The sequence below is a fragment of the Suricata suricatta genome, chromosome 10 (assembly GCF_006229205.1).
Source record: "Suricata suricatta isolate VVHF042 chromosome 10, meerkat_22Aug2017_6uvM2_HiC, whole genome shotgun sequence".
In the NCBI taxonomy this organism is placed as follows: Eukaryota; Metazoa; Chordata; class Mammalia; order Carnivora; family Herpestidae; genus Suricata; species Suricata suricatta.
Genome location: NC_043709.1, coordinates 109,547,084 through 109,565,386, shown reverse-complemented (window position 1 = coordinate 109,565,386; position 18,303 = coordinate 109,547,084). Strand labels below are relative to the sequence as shown.

At 34.9% G+C, this 18,303-nt stretch overlaps 1 protein-coding gene and 1 long non-coding RNA gene across 5 annotated transcripts in view; one reads left to right on the top strand and one right to left on the bottom strand.

The window, feature by feature from the left end:
* Window positions 1-18,303, bottom strand: part of LOC115304342 (coiled-coil domain-containing protein 7-like) — a 104,962-nt gene that overhangs the window by 39,847 nt on the left and 46,812 nt on the right. For all 4 annotated transcript variants that reach the window (XM_029954496.1, XM_029954492.1, XM_029954493.1 and 1 more), the window contains exons 7-10: window positions 11,570-11,733; window positions 9,712-9,773; window positions 8,372-8,428; window positions 5,214-5,289 (exon numbers count right to left, since the gene is read on the bottom strand). In XM_029954496.1, the coding sequence (XP_029810356.1) occupies window positions 5,214-5,289; window positions 8,372-8,428; window positions 9,712-9,773; window positions 11,570-11,733 (359 nt within the window). The remainder of the gene's footprint in view (window positions 1-5,213; window positions 5,290-8,371; window positions 8,429-9,711; window positions 9,774-11,569; window positions 11,734-18,303) is intronic.
* Window positions 778-17,296, top strand: LOC115304343. Its single transcript, XR_003914391.1, has 2 exons — window positions 778-908; window positions 16,978-17,296. It is a non-coding gene; the product is annotated as an uncharacterized LOC115304343 (long non-coding RNA).

The window sequence follows — 18,303 nt, the reverse complement described above, 5'->3', positions numbered from 1 at the left end:
GAGAGAGAGAGAGAGAGAGAGAGAGAGAGAGAGAGAGAGAGAGAGAGAGAGAGAGAGAGAGAGAGAGAGAGAGAGAGAGAGAGAGAGAGAGAGAGAGAGAGAGAGAGAGAGAGAGAGAGAGAGAGAGAGAGAGAGAGAGAGAGAGAGAGAGAGAGAGAGAGAGAAAGAGAGAGAGAGAGAGAGCATGGGAGGGGCAAAGACAGAGGGAGAGAGAGAATCCCAAGCAGGTTCTGCACCATTGGTGCAGAGCCCGATGCAAGGTTCAAACCCACAAAAACCATTAGATCATGACCTGAGCAGAAACCAGAGTCTGACGCTTGACTGGGCCATTCCAAGCACCCCTGCTTTGCCTATTTTTTGAGGGTTGTTTGCCTTTTTCAGGAATGATATATTCCTATTACCACTCCATTCTATTGTATATATATAAATATTTTGTCACAGTTCACTGCTTATCTTTTAACTTTGATTCACTTTTAAATAAGATGTTTTTAATTTTGATAGTCAAATGCCTTTCCTATATGTATGGTTTTGTTTTCTTACATTTAGGCCTGTAATCAACATTAGATTTTGTTTTTTGAGGTGTGAAGAAAGAAACTGTCATTATGTTTTCACCAAATGGATACTTTTACCTTGCCAGTGCCCTACCTAGCCATTATGACTCCTCCTCCATTGATATAACTACCTGTGATACACGTACTGGGCTACAGCTTGAAAAGCAAGACAGTTTACTACCCTTACTTCTGACCCCTATGTTTCCTTAAGAAAAAAAAAAAAGTCTCATGATGGATTTCTTAATGGACCTATTTCCCTTCAGGACTGCACATGATGCTGGTGATGGACAATGTTCTCACCAATGTTGACATCCACAAGACTGGACACCAGCTCTCAGCATTCTGTTCACCAAAGAGGTATTATGCCTTCCCAAACCATCCTATAATTCAATCTCTAACTGGAGTCCCACTCTGTCCCATAATTTAAGAAAGAAGTTTTCAAGGTCCACTGAGTCTATGCATGCTTTTCCACTTCTTAATATCCACAGACCAACAACTAGACAGTACACAGACCAGACCCTCAAGAATAAGTCTATTAGCTTATCAAAAGACCAGGATAATTGCCCTTTCATGCGAGTGTATAATTCATGCACAATAATGAAATACAATCCTTTTCCGTTATCCTATATTAATATGACCTTCATCCCACTGTATCTGCTCACCACTGAGCACCTCAGTAGACCACCCCCTCCTTTTTCTGGGAACTACTCTTATGTACCCCTCTGAGTAATTTCTGAGAGAGCTCATATGACTATAGTCTTTAACTACAGTTGATTGGTCAGTTCAGAAATGGGCACCTGTCTCTAGGTTGCACCAATGATTTTTCTCACCTACAACTTTTAGATTTGAAAAACCCAAATACTGTCTTTCAGAGTGACTGAAACTGAAAGACTAAACCTTTCAGCAATCATGGGTTCCCACCTATAGGCAAAATATAAACAAAAAAGAAAAGACAAGGAAAGAAGAGATCTGCAATAGAGGAAGAAAATGAAGCTCATATAAATTTAGAAGGAAAACAGTATCTTGAGTGTTGAGTTCTGGTTTATAACTCTTTCTGAGAATAAGCCATAGTGCTGTTGTTAGGTTCAATAAAATGCCCAGAATCTTTATAATAAAATCTATCTTTTGTTTAGACTGATTTGAGTTGGGGTTTTGTCTCAAGCACTCAGTCACATGGTAGAAGTTAAATAAACAGAGAATGTTCTCTAGGTTTTAGTATAGTTTTAGCTTTAATGACTTCAGAAGTATAAATGCTACAGATTTATAAAAAAAAATAAACCTTTGTAAGTTTAATTATTTCCACTTCCTTAATATAGTCTTGTGAACTTTCAACCATAAGTTAATTTGTTGCAGTCCCTCTGAATATGGAAAATGCTGATCTAATCACAAAACTGACTGAAAAAAAGGTTTCTAATTATTATTCAAAATTTTTAAATAAGTGCAAAAGACATGTACCAAATCAAATTTTGAAATTTTTTGAAGAGTTGTATAATTATAGTTCTGAAGTTATTAAAGTTTAAAACTATGTTAAGACTTTTGCAACATCCTATATTTAACAGAATTTTCAAGGATATGACTGTAACAAGTTGTTAAAGAAAGCATCAACAGAGACACTAAGCTCCCAGCAATATTAATAGATGAGGCAGATGACCAATTGCACTTTAAAAAGTTGGCAGGCAGGAAACTGCACTAAAACCTTTCACCGATATACACTGATATAAGAGGGCCAGGAAAGATTTAGAAAGGGCATATCTCTGCAGGTAGTTATTGAGTGTTTTGAGCCATATTCAAACCCTTAGGAAGAGAATATGCTTGCCCTGACCTCAAGCTAGTGAGAGGCACTTTAAGAAAAATGCTTAGAAAATTTGGTATGTGTTTAGACCAATGGAATAGAAGAGAGAATCCAGAATTGGACCTACAAGAGTATGGCCAATTAATCTTAGGCAAAGTAGGAAAGAGTATCTAATGGAAAAAAGACAGCCTCTTTAACAGATGGTGCTGGGAGAACTAGACAGCAATATGCAAAAGAATGAAACTAGACCACTTCCTTACACCGTACACAAAAATAAACTTAAAATGGATGAAGGACCTGAATGTGAGACAGGAAGCCTTCAAAATCCTATAGAAGAAAGCAGGAAACAACCTCCTTGACCTCAACCACAGTAATTTCTTACTCAACACATCCCCAAAAGCAAGGGAATAAAGAACAAAAATAAACTATTGGGATAAAAAAAAAAGATAAGATTAAAAAAACTCATTAAGATAAAAAAAAAAAAACTTCTGCACTACAAAGGAAACAATCAATAAAACTAATAGGCAACCAATGGAATGGTAAAAGATAGCTGCAAATGACATTTCGGATAAAGGGCTAGTATCAAAAATCTATAAGGAACTCACCAAACCCCACATCCGAAAAACAAATAATCCAGTGAAGAAATGGGCAGAAGATATGAATAGATAATTCTCCAAAGAGGACATCCAGATGGCCAAAAGACACAGGAAATGATGCTCAGCATCACTCATCATCAGGGAAATACAAATCAAAACCACACTGAGATACCACCTCACGCCAGTCAGAGTGGCTAATTAACAAATCAGGAGACTATAGATGCTGGCGAGGATGTGGAGAAATGGGCACCCTCCTACACTGTTGTTGGAATTGTAAAGTGGTACAGCCGCTCTGGAAAACAGTGTGGAGGTTCCTCAAAAAAATAACAATAGAACTCCCCTATGACCCAGAAATAGCACTGCTAGGGACTTACCCAAGGGATACAGAAGTGCTGATGCATAGGGGCACATGTACCCCAATGTTCATAGCAGTACTTTCAACAATAGCCAAATCATGGAAAGAGCCTAAATGCCCATCAATTGATAAATGGATCAAGAATATGTGGTTTATATATACAATGGAATACTACATGGCAATGAGAAAGAATGAAATCTGGCCATTTGTAGCGACGTAGATGGAACTTGAGAATGTTATGCCGGGGTGCCTTGGTGGCTCAGTTGGTTGAGCATCTGACTTCGGCCCAGGTCATGATCTTACAGTTCGTGGGTTCGAGCTCCACGTCAGGCTTTGTGCTAACAACTAGCTCAGAGCCTGGAGCCTGCTTCTGATTCTGTGTGTGTCTCTCTCTCTGCCCCTTACCTGCTCATAATCTGTCTCTCTCTGTCTCTCAAAAATAAATAAATGTTTAAAAAAAATTTTTTAAGAGAGAATGTTATGCTAAGTGAAATAAGTCAGGCAGAGAAGGACAGATATCATATGTTTTCACCTCTAAGAGCAACAAGAGAAACTTAACAGAGGACCATGGGGGACGGGAAGGGGAAAAAATAGTTGGGGAGAGGTAGGGAGGCAAACTATGAGAGACTCTTGAATACTGAGAAAAAACTGAGGGCTGATGGGGGTGGGGGAGAGGAAAAGGAGGGGATGGGCATGGAGAAGGGCACTTGTTGAAATGAGCCTGGGTGTTAAATGGAAACCAACTTGACAATAAACTATAAAAGAAAAAAGTAAATAAAAGCTAAGAAATATCAACAAGCTTAATAAAAAGCTCAGAATTAAAAAAAAAAAGAAAATTTGATATGTGTTATCTGTAGTTATGGCAAAAGAAGGCATTGAAAGTCAAGTAAGGCTTTTTCTACATACACTACCTTTATTTCCTCCCTTCCCAAACACATTGAGAATATAAACTGCAAGTAGTTAGTCAGAAAAAAGGTAATGAAAGAGAAAAGCTAAGCACAACCCCCAGCAGGCACCAGCTGGGATAGTCGGTGAGGGGAAAGGGAGAGAAGTCTTAACTTTGAATAAAAATTAGAATATTGACTGTAATATTTGACAGGGAATTTTAATTTTCCAATTTGGACAGTGCTTTTAAATTAAACTTTATTATCTAGTAGTTATCAAAAAAATTGTGGTCCTGCCTCATTTTTTATCCAGGAGTAGAAGGAAAGTCAGCCCCAATTAGCAAATATAAATGAATCCAAAGTATCCAAATAAAAACTCCTTTGTGATTTCATTCTATAATACATGCTTAGTCAACATACCAATTTTATAACTAATATAATCTTAGCTACCTGAAAGAACTGTAGGTAATCCACAGTGACTATTTCTGATTCCTCATATCTATGAAATCATATAGTCATATAATATATATAATATATATATATAATCATATAATGTCCTCAAGGTTCATTCGTTTTTTACCATATGTCAGGACTTTTTCCTTTTTAAGGAAATGTGTATATATCACATTTTTTAAATCTATTTCTCTGTTGGACACTTGGGTTGCTTCCACCCTTTGCTATTGTAAATAATGCTACAGTAAGCATGGGTGTATAAATATCTTTGAGGCCTTTATTTCACTTTTGCAGAATATATATACAGAAATGAAATTACTGGATCATAGGGTCATTGTATTTTAATTTTTTAAAGAAACTTACATACTGTTTTCTATTGTGGATGAATAATTTTATACTCTACATGATTATAATTTAAAATTTTTAACTTATACATATCACAAAAATTGATACAATAACACCAAACTTTTTTAAGTCTTCTTTATGTTTTTTTAAAAATAAATGTATACTCATTTTCCATCTTTTTAAATAAATGTATACTCATTTTCATAATTTTGAAAAGGAGTTATTTTAAAAGCTTACCTCTCTAACATACGTGACTGTTTTTCAAACATTTTCAATATGTCATTCAGTCGATTAGTCAGTGAATAAGCAACTTCTATTGTGAAAAAAAGGGATAACATTTAAAGGTATTACAGATCAGTGAAGCTATACCTCTATGCTGATACAACTCACTGGTATACATGTGAGTACTAGACAAATATGAAGACACAGCAAAGTCACATGAGTACATAAAGAACAAAATGCTTATGATAAAAATACCCAGTATATCACTATGCTACTTTACATTCAAAACAACTGAAAAAAAATATTCTTACCATTTTCAAATAAATAAATTGAGTCCAGAGAGGTTAAATCTATGATCAAAACTATGCATCTAATAAGTGACAAAACTGTATTGAGGTCAATATGTGTGTGACCTGCTTATAACATTGCATATAAGAGGACTCTAAGATGCTAAGAGAAAACTGCTTTGATTGCTGCTGCTAAATCAATAAGGTCTATGGGAAGACCCCAATAAGCCTGTTAAGTTTTCCACCTGAATCAAATAACCCAAAAGGTTAACTACAATAAGATTTAAAAGGAAATCAACATAATGAGAATCCACTCCTTGGTATTTACCCAAATGAGTTAAAAAAAAAAAACATGTCCAAACACACACAAAAAACTAAATTTGTAGCAGTTTTTCTTTATTCAAAAACTGAGAAATAACCAAAATGTCTTTCAGCAGATGAATGGGTTAAACAAACTATGATACATCCATACAATGAATTATTATTCATTAACAAAAATAAATGATCTATAAAACCACAAAAATCATTAAGGAGAAAATTTAAGTTCTATTGCTAAGTAAAAGAAAGACTGTATGGGTCCAAATATATGCCATTTTTGAGATATCAAAAGGATTAATGATTGCCAAGCACTCAGGTGGATAGAGGGAGAAACGGATAGATAGACATGTGATTCAAGGCAGTGAAACTTGTCTGTGTGATACTGTAATGGTGGTTACGTGACACTGTACATTTGTCAAAACCTATAGAACTCTATAGGACAAAGATTGAGCCCTATGTAAACTGTGGACTTTAGTTAATAATATTGTATTGTGCTGTATGGGCTTATCAATTTTAGCAAATGTAGCACACTAATGAAAAATGTTAATAAAACTTTGTGCAGGATGTAGCCAGCAGAAAATGGGTATATGGGAGCTCAGTACTTTCTGCTCAAGTTTTCCATAAACCTAAAACTGCTGTGAAAAAATAAATCTATCAATTACTAAATGAAGAAATATCAAATTAAATAGTTGTATAAACCCAGAGTGGAATACAAAGGTAACTTTTGCCTTGTTGATTAGGCTATGATATCAAATTTAGAGACTGGGAGTAGAATAAAGTTTGGCTGGAGAAGATGAAAAGGGTACAAAAGCAGAAAAAGAGAGCATATACAAGTAAAACTGAACAATACTGAGAGAGAGTAGATCTATGCCAAAGGGTCCCAGGGACTGAGGCAGCTGCCATGGAAAAAGATAGTTCATAGATACACAGAACATGTATGTATGTTGAACATGTATGTATGTATGATGAGTGGGGGATGGAGGTGGGGTGGGCAAAATGGGTGAAGGAGGTCAAAAGGTACAAAAGGTATTTATTCAGCTATAAAATAAATAAGTCATGGGATGTAATGTATAGAATCATGTCTATAGTTAATAATACCATATTGCATATTTAAAAATTACTGAGAGTAGATCTTAAAAGTTCTCATCACAAGAACAAAAATTCTTATAATTTAACTAGACTTATTGTGATGATCCTTTTGCAAATTATACAAATGTCATACACTTGAAATTAATGTAATGTTGTATGTCAATTATACCTCAATTAAATGAATGAATGAAGAAAGAGACAGAGACCGACAGGCAAAAATAAAGAGAACATTTTTAAGTCATCAGTAATATTTCTACTATTGTATTTAATTCTTTTGGTATTGTGGTTAGAGGATGTGTTCCAATAAACCTATATGTGGGCATAGAGACTTCTGTTTTTGTCCATGAAGGAGCATCGCAGACTAGAATTATTCTTTCACCTTAAACCAATTAAAACCTTGAGAAAAATATGTGAAACAGCAATATTCAGACATTGGAAAACAAGCAGAATGAAAATGAAGGAACAGTCCTTTGATAACCCCATCTTACTTCCTGAAGTTTCCAAGCCACAGTATAAAGAAGGGAGACTCAAACAGAGTCTACTGGTCTCCTGGAGTTCAGAGACAAAATTTAGAGTTTGGGAAGCCCAAACAGCTAGAATTCACAGGGCACAGTATTAGAGAGAAGACAGCTGCACAGATTGAGAGAGAGAGAGAGTGAGCGAGAGAGAGAGAGAGAGAGTGCACTATAGATGTGCAGAGAGTTTCCCTTGATATAGAAAGAAACTTTCACTGCCTGCTCCAAAGCTCTAGATACCTTTCTACCCATGTAGTCAGTCAGAACTTTTGGATCAAAGGTCTCTACAGAACTTGGAAGCACTGTAGAATCAAGCTGTAGAATTAATCATTATTAAATTAAAGCTCTTGGTTTAAATATGGGAACATTAGTGTTTAAACCTGAAGTGGAAAGAGAAGAGGATTCCCATCAACCTTTTCTAAGCAAATTTTATTTTCTAACATAATATAAATTGTATTCTATAGCATATATTACATGATTGTTTCAAAATTCTTTCCAGTATCTTGACATAAGCAAGGTAGTTTCTCCTTTCTGTTGACAAGTAGTAGGAAGTTTAACAGAGTAGTTCTAACAGCTTCTTATACTCATGAACTGATTGGTACTCAGCTGTTGTCAAAGAATTAGTGCATATGAGATGACCTATAATTCATAGCAACAAAATCTACAAATGACCTTTTTGTTTATCACTGTTTCATCTCAAAGGCCTGGCACCCCTGAAACATTTCAGCAGCATACTCTAATCACAACTAAAATTCCTCCATCCTCAATAATGAGTCTATTTTTTGTAGCATATAGCCTTAATTAGAAATTTTAATGCTCGCTTGATAGCCAGCTCAACTGTATGGCTCCAGACACCAGGGAATCTATGTTATTACCTGAATAATAACTTTATAGAAAACTATAAAAATTAATGCACTCAATAGAAGTTATTAACACAATAATCTTTAAATGAATGAAAACTTACGTGGATCAGTTGCAGAAACATCTATAAATTCTTCACTTGGGTGGGTTTTTATGAATTCTGAAATAATAGTAAATTTGTCATATGCTTCAAATATCAATTACATATATTGAGTTTATTTATTTTTTAAATAGTTTATTGTCAAATTGATTTCCATATAACACCCAGTGCCTTCCTCACAAGTGTCCTCCTCCATGACCACCACCTCTTTCTCCCCTCCCCCTCCCCCTTCAACCCTCAGTTCGTTTTTAGTATTCAATAGTCTCTCAGGTTTTGCGTATATTGAGTTTAAAGAAAACTTTAAGAAAAATGATAGAGCTCCCAACCCTGGAGAGCCTTCCAGTTAGGCACCAAATGGTAACATCTGAATGAATGTATATAACAACTGAGTGATATAAACTCATCATTTTCTCAACAACACTTGTTTTTCCTCTTATATTCTCTTAATTAATGTCACCATGATTTAATCTCCCTTTCTTTCATATCACCAAGTTTTCAAAGTTTTTCAAGTTTATCAAATTGCCAGGTTTTGCTATTTTTACCAGGAAATATTCTCAAATCTGCCCCTATTCTTCTTGGTTATTTATGCTCTAATATAAGACTTATCATACATCTAAAACACAGCAATAACTTCCCTTTCCTATTCCTAGTCCCCAAATATAGCTTGTACAATGTGGCCAGAAAAATATGTCTACAATTAAATCCACCAATGTCACTTACTTACAAAAAGTCTTCAGTGATTCCCTATTATATACAGAAAAAAAAAAAAAAAAAGGTTCCCTGGCACAGCATCTAATCCCTCTGACTAGGCTCTCTCTTACCTTATCCCTACCTATAGCTTCATATTCTAATACCATTCTATTTGCAATTCACTGTTCATGCTCTTTGCTTATACTAGATCCTCTTCGTAAAACACCAGATATCTCCCTTCTTCATTTGACTAGATCCTATTCTGTAAAGGATCCTATATCCTTTACAGTTGCATAAAATCTTCTCAACTCCCTCAGGTTGAACAAATTGGCTTTCGTGGATTCACTGAAAATTACACATAACCTTCATCATGCATTATTATGTATTATACTATATTAAAATAATACATAATGTGCTTGTGTCCTTACTAAGTTGTGTATTTTAATGATGCTAAAACCAAGGTTTATTTGTTTTGTACAACTCCCAGAGTCTGAAACAAGAACTTTTATTGAAAATCTCAAACTCACTATTGAATATCTTTTTAAATTTACTATCGTATAATTTTATGGATATAAATTTTAAACTGTAAGTCTCAAATATTAATGTAATATAGAAAAACTTATAAATGCTAAACATGTATAGAATATTATCACCTTCAATTATCTGTTGTGCAGTTTCATAACTTTGTAATATTCCTGGTAATTTTTCACTATTCCTGTTTAAATTTCAATAAATATAACATTATTATCAAAGAATAAGAATTAAATTATACTTAATAAATAGGATACATGCTATAGATATTATGCAGTTTATAAAATAAAATTTAACATATTCTTTAACTTTATTGACACCAAGGTAAATTAATTAGTAGCAAACAAATGAGTATAAAAGTCACATTATGTAATTTACAAATTCTATATATTCCATGAATATAATTGGTATACCAACAACAATATTAACAAAAATAGCAAAAGTGAGTTGAGTAAAAATAGGTTTTTTAAATCATGAAATTGTTAAGAGTACAAGTTCTAAAGACAAACTACATGGCTCAAAACTTGTCTTACCCACTTACTAATTATATGATCTTGGGTAAGTTACTTAATGCCTCTAATCTTCAATTTCATCTATTAAAATTGGGGTTTTAGAGTGCATGTTTCAGAAAGCAGTGCTTTTCAGATCACTGTTTCCACATTGTATGTCCACAGCCTGTTTGTCCTGCCTGCTTGTCAAAAGCAACCCCAGTGCCCTCTGATTTCACTCATATGTAGAATTTAAGAAACAAAACAGGGGCCCCTAGGGTGACTCAGTCAGCTAAGTGTCCGACTTTTGGTTTCAGTTCAGTTCATGATCTTCTAGTTCATGAGACTGAGCCTCACATCAGGCTTCACACTGAAAGCATGGAGCCTAGTTAGGATCCTCTCTCTCTCCCTCTCTCTCTGCCCCTCCCCCACTTACACTCTCTCTCAAAATAAACTTTAAAAAAAAAGAAACAAAAGGGAAAAAGCAAAAAAAGTGAGAAAGACAAATTAAAAAACAGATTTAATTATAGAGAACAAACTGATAGTTATAAGATGGGAGGTGGGAGGAGGGATAGGTAAAATAGGTGATGGGCATTAAGGAGTGCATCTGTCATGATAAGCACCAGTGTGGAACTACTGAATCACTGTATTGTACACCTGAAATAATATACTGCTGTATATTAACTATGCTGGAATTAAAACAAAAAATAAGACAACAAAATGACAAAAGTTGAGTATGTCAGAGATCTAATGTACAGCATGCTGTTTACAGTTAACAATATTGATGTACACTTCATATTTGCTAAGAAAGCATATCTGAAGTGTTTTCACCACACACACAAAAGGTAACTATGTGAGGTGGGAAAAAAAGTCCTAAAAGGTATTCTGGGATGATAATTTAGTCATCTATTTAATTCAAGACAGATATCAAAAGTCAATGTAAACAGATAATAAGAGTATCATTGAAATCATTCATTTGAATCTTTCTCCCATCTGTCAAAAAAGGGCTTTCCATGACTAGAAAGTAGGGAATTATTTTTTGGAATATATCTCTGTCCCTATGAAATTTTTAATGATACTATTCATAAACAATTTTATCTTAGTTTCCTATTTACTATAAAAGCTATATAATCAAGCTGAGAGAATATTTCAAAAGCCAGATATTTAAGCCAGTCATGCCCAACAGAACTTTCTAGCAACAGCCACATGTGGCTACTAAGCATTTGAAATGTGGGTAGTGTGACTACAGAATTGATTTTTTAATTAAATTGAACTGAATTTTAATTTTATTAGCCACGTGTGACTAGTGACTACTAATTGGCCAGTGCTACTTCAAACTTAAAAATTTCAACTAGGGGCAAGCTGACTAGCCTATTTGATATGATTTAAAAACTACATACAGCATAATATCTGGACCATTACCTTACATATGTTACTACTTTATACCCACTATTATTGTTGTGAATTCTATTGACTCTTACATTTTACTTACTTGAGTTTAGACGAGGTTTTCAAGGAGTGTGTAGACTTTAGTTTAAGATGATTTTTCAGTTGTTCTAGTTTTTGCACCTGCTTTACTACATGTGAAATGCTTAAACTGACTGTTTTGTCCATTGCTGGAAACTCTGCTTCTGAAAAACTTTGATCTTTACCTATCTAAAACAATAAAATTAGCCAGTTCCTTAGAAAATACCCATTTTGCTCCTATATCTCAAAGAAATTTCATCATTTTATTTACCATAGTTAAATAATTTTTATGTTTTTATCTATAACTATTATCAAATACTAATATTTTATAAATATAATCTAATAGTAACTATCTAGCAACAGAATTATAGCTAAGTGTTGACTTTTACATGTCAAACTCAAATCCAGTCTTCTGTTTATTAATATATGAGAATTATAAGCAAGTTCAATAACAATTGTAACAAGACTTATTAAGGATAATTCAAAATATTTATAAGAGAATTCTAAAGTAATTGCTTCCCCAAAACCCTTTTTAAGAATACTCTTACCTGTGATAAATATGGAAAGACAGTAATTTGCTCTCAAAAGCAATACTTTTACTACTAACTTCCAGAAATACATAAAAGTCTATGAAGCTGGCATTTCTCGGTCTGTATGTAGAAAACTGAGACCCATTTGGATGTCCCAAGACTTTTTGAACAGACCAAGCTACAGAATAATGAGTAGTCAGGAGAATCAGTAGGATCCACTGAATAAGATGACAGTCCATAACTGGTATTCTAGGCAGTAAGTCTATTTAAAGAAAGTTCATCAAGATGAATTCCCCCACATCCAAACAAACAAACAAAAACAAATTAAAAAATGAAAGAAACACCAAAACAGCCAGTATGTAGAGTTATAAGCAGAGTAGCAACAGAGGTTAAAAAAAGAAATTTACAGACTAGCAGAGATCCCCACTCATACATACTTCTGACCCTTATGGGAGGGAAAGTTAAAAGAAAAAAAAAGTAGTAGTAGTGAAAGCATAGTCCTTAAACCTAGCAAAGAGAAATTCTAGCAATGGGAATTTAAAAGACTTTATTTTAGTAATGGCTACTTGAAATGGAATTAGGATATAATAGTGAGAATTAAACACTGGGCAATGTTCTGGAAGTCTGAAACTGGGAGATACAAAACAATTGGAAGAGATGTATGGAATCTCTATGGACAAAGGCATGATCCCAAAGAAGGAAATAATTTGGTATATAAGATACATCACCAAATCATCAATGGAATCTAAAGCCAATCATAAATGGAGTCTAAAAAGTGATGTAGCAATCAGCCACCATTATCAATTTATTCCCTGTCATCTAAAACTCCATTCTTACTATGAAAGATTATATTCCAACAAACTGGACAACCTGGAAGAAATGAACAAATTGCTAGACACTCACACACTGCCAAAACTCAAACAGGAAGAAATAGAAAATTTGAACAGACCCATGACCAGAAAAGAAATTGAATCAGTTATCAAAAATCTAACAAATAAGAGTCCTGAGCCAGATGGCTTCCCAGGGGAATTCTACCAGACATTTAAAGCAGAGTTAATACCTATCCTTCTCAAGCTGTTCCAAAACATAGAACAGAAGGAAAACTTCCAGACTCATACTATGAAGCCAACATTACCTTGATTCCCAAACCAGAGATCCCACTAAAAAGGAGAATTACAGACCAATATCCTTGATGTGCATGGATGCAAAAATTCTCAACAAAATATTAGCAAATCGAATTCAACAGTATATTAAAATAATTATTCAACACAATCAAGTGCAATCCATTCCTGGGCTGCAGGGCTTGTTCAATATTTGCAAATCAATGTGATACATCACATTCATAGACGAAAGGGTAAGAACCATATGATCTTGTCAAAAGGTACAGAAAAAGCATTTAACAAAGTACAGCATCTTTTCTTAATAAAAACCCTCAAGAAAGCTGGGATAAAAGGAACATACCTCAACATCATAAAAGCTATATATGAAAGCCCCATAGGTAATATTATCCTCAATGGAGAAAAACTGAGAGCTTTCTCCCTGAGATCAGGAACATGACAGGGATGTCCACTCTTACCACTGTTATTTAACATAGTGTTGGAAGTCCTAGCATCAGCAATCAGACAACAAAATGAAATAAAAGGCATCCAAATTGGCAAAGAAAAAAGTAGAACTTTCACTTTTTGCAGATGACATGCTACTCTACATGGAAAACCCGAAAGACTCCTCCAAAAAGCTGCGAGGACTGATACACAAATTCAGCAAAGCTGCAGGATATAAAGCCAACATATAAAAAATCTGTTGCATTTCTATACACCAATAATGAAGCAGCAGAAAAGACCTATTAAGAAATTGATCCCATTTACAACTGCACCAAAAACTGTAAAATACCTAAGAGTAAACCTAACCAAAGAGGTGAAAGATCTGTACACTGAGAACTATAGAAAACTTATGAAAAAAATTAAAGACACAAGGAAATGGAAAAACATTCCACACTCACAGAAAGGAAGGACAAATACCGTTAAAATGTCGATACTACCCAAAGCATTAGATACATTCACTGCAATCCTTATCAAATAACAGAGCTATAGGAAACAATCCTAAAATTTGTATAGAACCAGAAAAGACCCCAAAGAGCAAAGTATCCTTGAAAAAGAAAATCAAAGCTGGAGGCATCACAATTCCAGACTTTAAGCTGTATTACAAAGCTGTAATCATCAAGACAGTATGGTATTGTCACAAAAACAGACACACAGACCAATGGAACAGAATAAGAACCCAGAAATGGACCAACAAATATATGGCCCACTAATCTTTGACAAAACAGGAAAGACTATCCAATGAACAAAGACAGTCTATTCAGCAAATGGTGATGGAAAAACTGGAGAGCAATATGCAGAAGAATGGAACTGGGTCACTTTCTTACACCATACACAAAAATAAACTTGAAATGGATGAAAGACCTAAATCCTAGAGAAGAAAGCAGGCAACAACCTCTTTGACCTCACCCACAGCAACTTCTTAACACCTCTCTGAAGGCAAGTGAAATAAAAGCAAAAATGAACTATTGGGACCTCATCAATAAAAAGCTTCTGCATAGCAAAGGAAACAATCAACAAAACTAAAAGGCAACTAACAGAATGGGAAAAGATATTCACAAATGACACATCAGATAAAGTATTAGTATCCAAAATCTATAAAGAACTTGCCAAACTCCACATCCAAAAACAAATAAGCTTCCTTTGGGAAGCTTTCCAGCATACCACCCTTATAATCCAGTGACGAAATGGGCAGAAGACAGGAATAGACACATTTCCAAAGAAGACTTCCCGATGGCTAACAGACACATGAAAAGATGCTCAACATCATTACTTATCAGTGAAATACAAACCAAAACCACACCAGTTAGGGTGGCTAAAATGATCAACACAGGAAACGACAGATGTTAGCAAGAATGTGGAGAAACAGAAACCATCTTGCACTGTTGGTGTTTTTCAGCTTCTCTGAAAAACAGTGTGAAGGTTACTAAAAAAATAAATAAATAAAAATAGAAGTACCCTATGACCCAGGAATAGCACTGCTGGGGATTTACCCAAGGGATACAGAAGTGCTGATGCATAGGGGCACATGTACCCCAAGGTTTATTGCAGCACTGTCAACAATAGACAAACTATGGAAAGAACCCAAATGCCCACCAACTGATGAATGGATAAAGATGTGGTATACTATACAATGGACTACTATTCAGTGATGAAAAAATTTAAATCTTGTCATTTGCAACAACATGGATAGAACTGGAGGGTCTTAATGCTAAGTGAAAATAAGTCAGTCAGATAAAGACAGATATCATGTTTTCACTCATATGTGGAATCTGAGAAACTTAATAGAAGACCATGGGGGAAGGGAAGGAAAAAAATAGTTACATAGAGGAAGGCAAACCATAAGAGACTCTTAAATACAAAGAACAAACTGAGGGTTGATGGGGGTGGGGGAAAATGGGTGATGGGCATTGAGGAGGGCACTTGTAGGGATGAGCACTGAGTGTTGTATATAAGTGATGAACCATAGGAATCTATACCTGAAGCCAGAAGTACCTGTATATACTGTATGTTAGCTAACATGACATTAAACTATATATTTTTTAGATGGCCAAATAAGAACATATTATATAAATAAATTTGAAAAAAATAAAAAATAAAGAATTCATAAAATTTAAATAAATAAATAAACAAAGATTTAAAAAGAGGATTCTTACATATCTTCACAAGCTTGAGTGTCTCGTTTTGCTGTCTCCACTGACAGGCTGGTAAAACAATGGCTTCATAATAATATAATAAAATATATTGTAAAAAAAAAAAAGTAAAATAAAAATCCATTCTTGGAGCAACTGGGTGTCTCAGTCAGTTAAATAACTGGCTCTTGATTTCAGCTCAGGTCCTAATCTTGCAGTTCGTGGCTTTGAGCCCCACATCAGGCTCTGCACTGACAGTGTGGAGCCTGCTTAAGATTCTGTCTCCCTCTCTACCTGCCCCTCCCTCCCCTACTCATTCTCTCTCTCTCTCTCTCTCTCTCTCTCTCTCTCTCTCTCTCTCTCTCTCTCTCTCTCTCATTCTTTCTCCCTCTCAAAATAAATAAACTTAAAAAAATTAAGAATCTATTCTTCATTACCATGCTACCATGCTTATATCAGTGGAACATTTCTCTCTGACAGGTAGCATGTTAACCTTTATCAATGGAGGGTTCTAGACACTACAAAAAGCAGCAGATTTCTTCCTAGTTCTGTCATCTTCCTCTGCTTAATCCTAGGGCACTGCATACTATACCTAGTAGAGCTCACCTCCAAAAAATTTCAATAGCACCACCTCAGAGGTATCTTTCTCACAAGGTCCCTGGCATGGTGCATTCCCTCAGGCAGCTTCTCCCAGAACTTCTTACACAATCTGCCCGTGCAGAACCTTCCTTTGGGAAGCTTTCCAGCATACCACCCTTACAGAGAGCAAATAGGTACAGCACATCCCCAGAAGATAGCTTTGCCCAGTACCAGAGTGGACGGCTTCCCAACATAGCACCCTTAGGGCCAGCTTCCCAGTAAGTCCCAGTTGTGCCAGTATGACACCCCAGAAAACTTAGCGGTGAGAGCTGTTCCTTCTTCACGAGGTTTGAACCTTAGCCCTGGGTTAGGGAGAGGGTAAAATTTGTTCTTTCTTTAAGTGCTTTGCTTCCAGCCTATTAATAGAGGCTGTTCCTTATACCTTCTATCCCTATATTCTTTAGCGTTGTCTTTACCTCTTTGGTAGGGATTCTCCTATATTAATAATTCTTTATGTTGAACTTTCCCTATTCAGTTTACAGTGTACTTTTTATCTTTGGTTGGACTCTACTGATACATTGCATTTTTTATTAGGAATTCAACTTAAACATGAATCCTTTCTGGGAGAAGAGATGATTCAGAACTAAAGGAATATGGAATAAACAATGAGATTATCAGTTACAAGACTTCATCAAAGAGACCTACTTGGCACAGGGTCCAGCAGAACAACTCTGAAGCACATAGCCTATGAGCTTATCCTACATTTCTCTATGCAGCTCACCATATATTCTGTATCACAACATGTATCTTCAACATGTATCTCTGTTGATGCAACATGACCACAGGCATTAACCTCACCAGCAGGCACTAACAATAAAATGTGTCAGCAATAAAAACAAGATTATTCCAAGGTTTTCAAATGTTGGTGTACATAATAATTGTGTAGGAAATCCTATTTAAAAGCATATTTCTAACCTATACACATACAAAAAGAATTTTAATTCAGTAAGTGTGACTTTGAGTTCTGAAATGGACATTTGTAACAGGTATCTTGGGTGATATTTAAACATGATCCATCAAACATATTTAAGAAACCATTCATCAAAAGTCACAAGATAACACAAACACTTTGGCAATGTATTTGATACACATGAAATTAAGCAATTATTCAGAAGAATTAATTATGGATTTTAAAACTGAAAAATTCAGAATTCTAGATCAGAGGTCTAGTTCTATACTAAAGATTCCTCCTTGTGAATATGAATGCATAAACCAAGATTTCAGAGATACTGGAAATGATGGAAACTGGCACTAAAGTGTAAATAGTAGATACAGGGAGAGAGAAATATATATGACAACTATTTAGGACATAAAATCAAAAAGACTCAGGAATGTGTTGAATATTAGGAAATCAAGTTGTCAAGGTTAATTGCCACATTTCTGGTTTATCCAACTGAATAGATTTTCCTACCATTCACTGAGACAAGGAACCCTGGAAGAACTATACGTTTAAGAGTAAAAAGAATTCTTGGTTTTGACCCATTGGATGTGAAGTGAAATAGTCTAGTAGGTAATTATATACCCATCTGGAGTTCAGAGGTTGGTTGGTATATTTCTAAATTACCAGTATAAAGATAATACTTAAATTGAAAAACTGGTCATGGTTGCCTAGGGGGTAAGTTTTGAGTAGAGAGAAAAAAAAGAAGACATAGAATGAAATCTCAAGGCACTCAAATGTTTATTGGTTATAAAATAAAGGTGGCTCTGAAAAGGAATCAGCTAAAGAGGTAAAACAGTAGCCAGGAAAGAGTAATTCACATAAGTCAAAGAAATGGTGTTTTAAAGATGAAGTGATCAACAGTGTCAACCATAGCTGAAGTAAAGAAAATTCCTATTTAATTTAACAATATAAAAAATTGC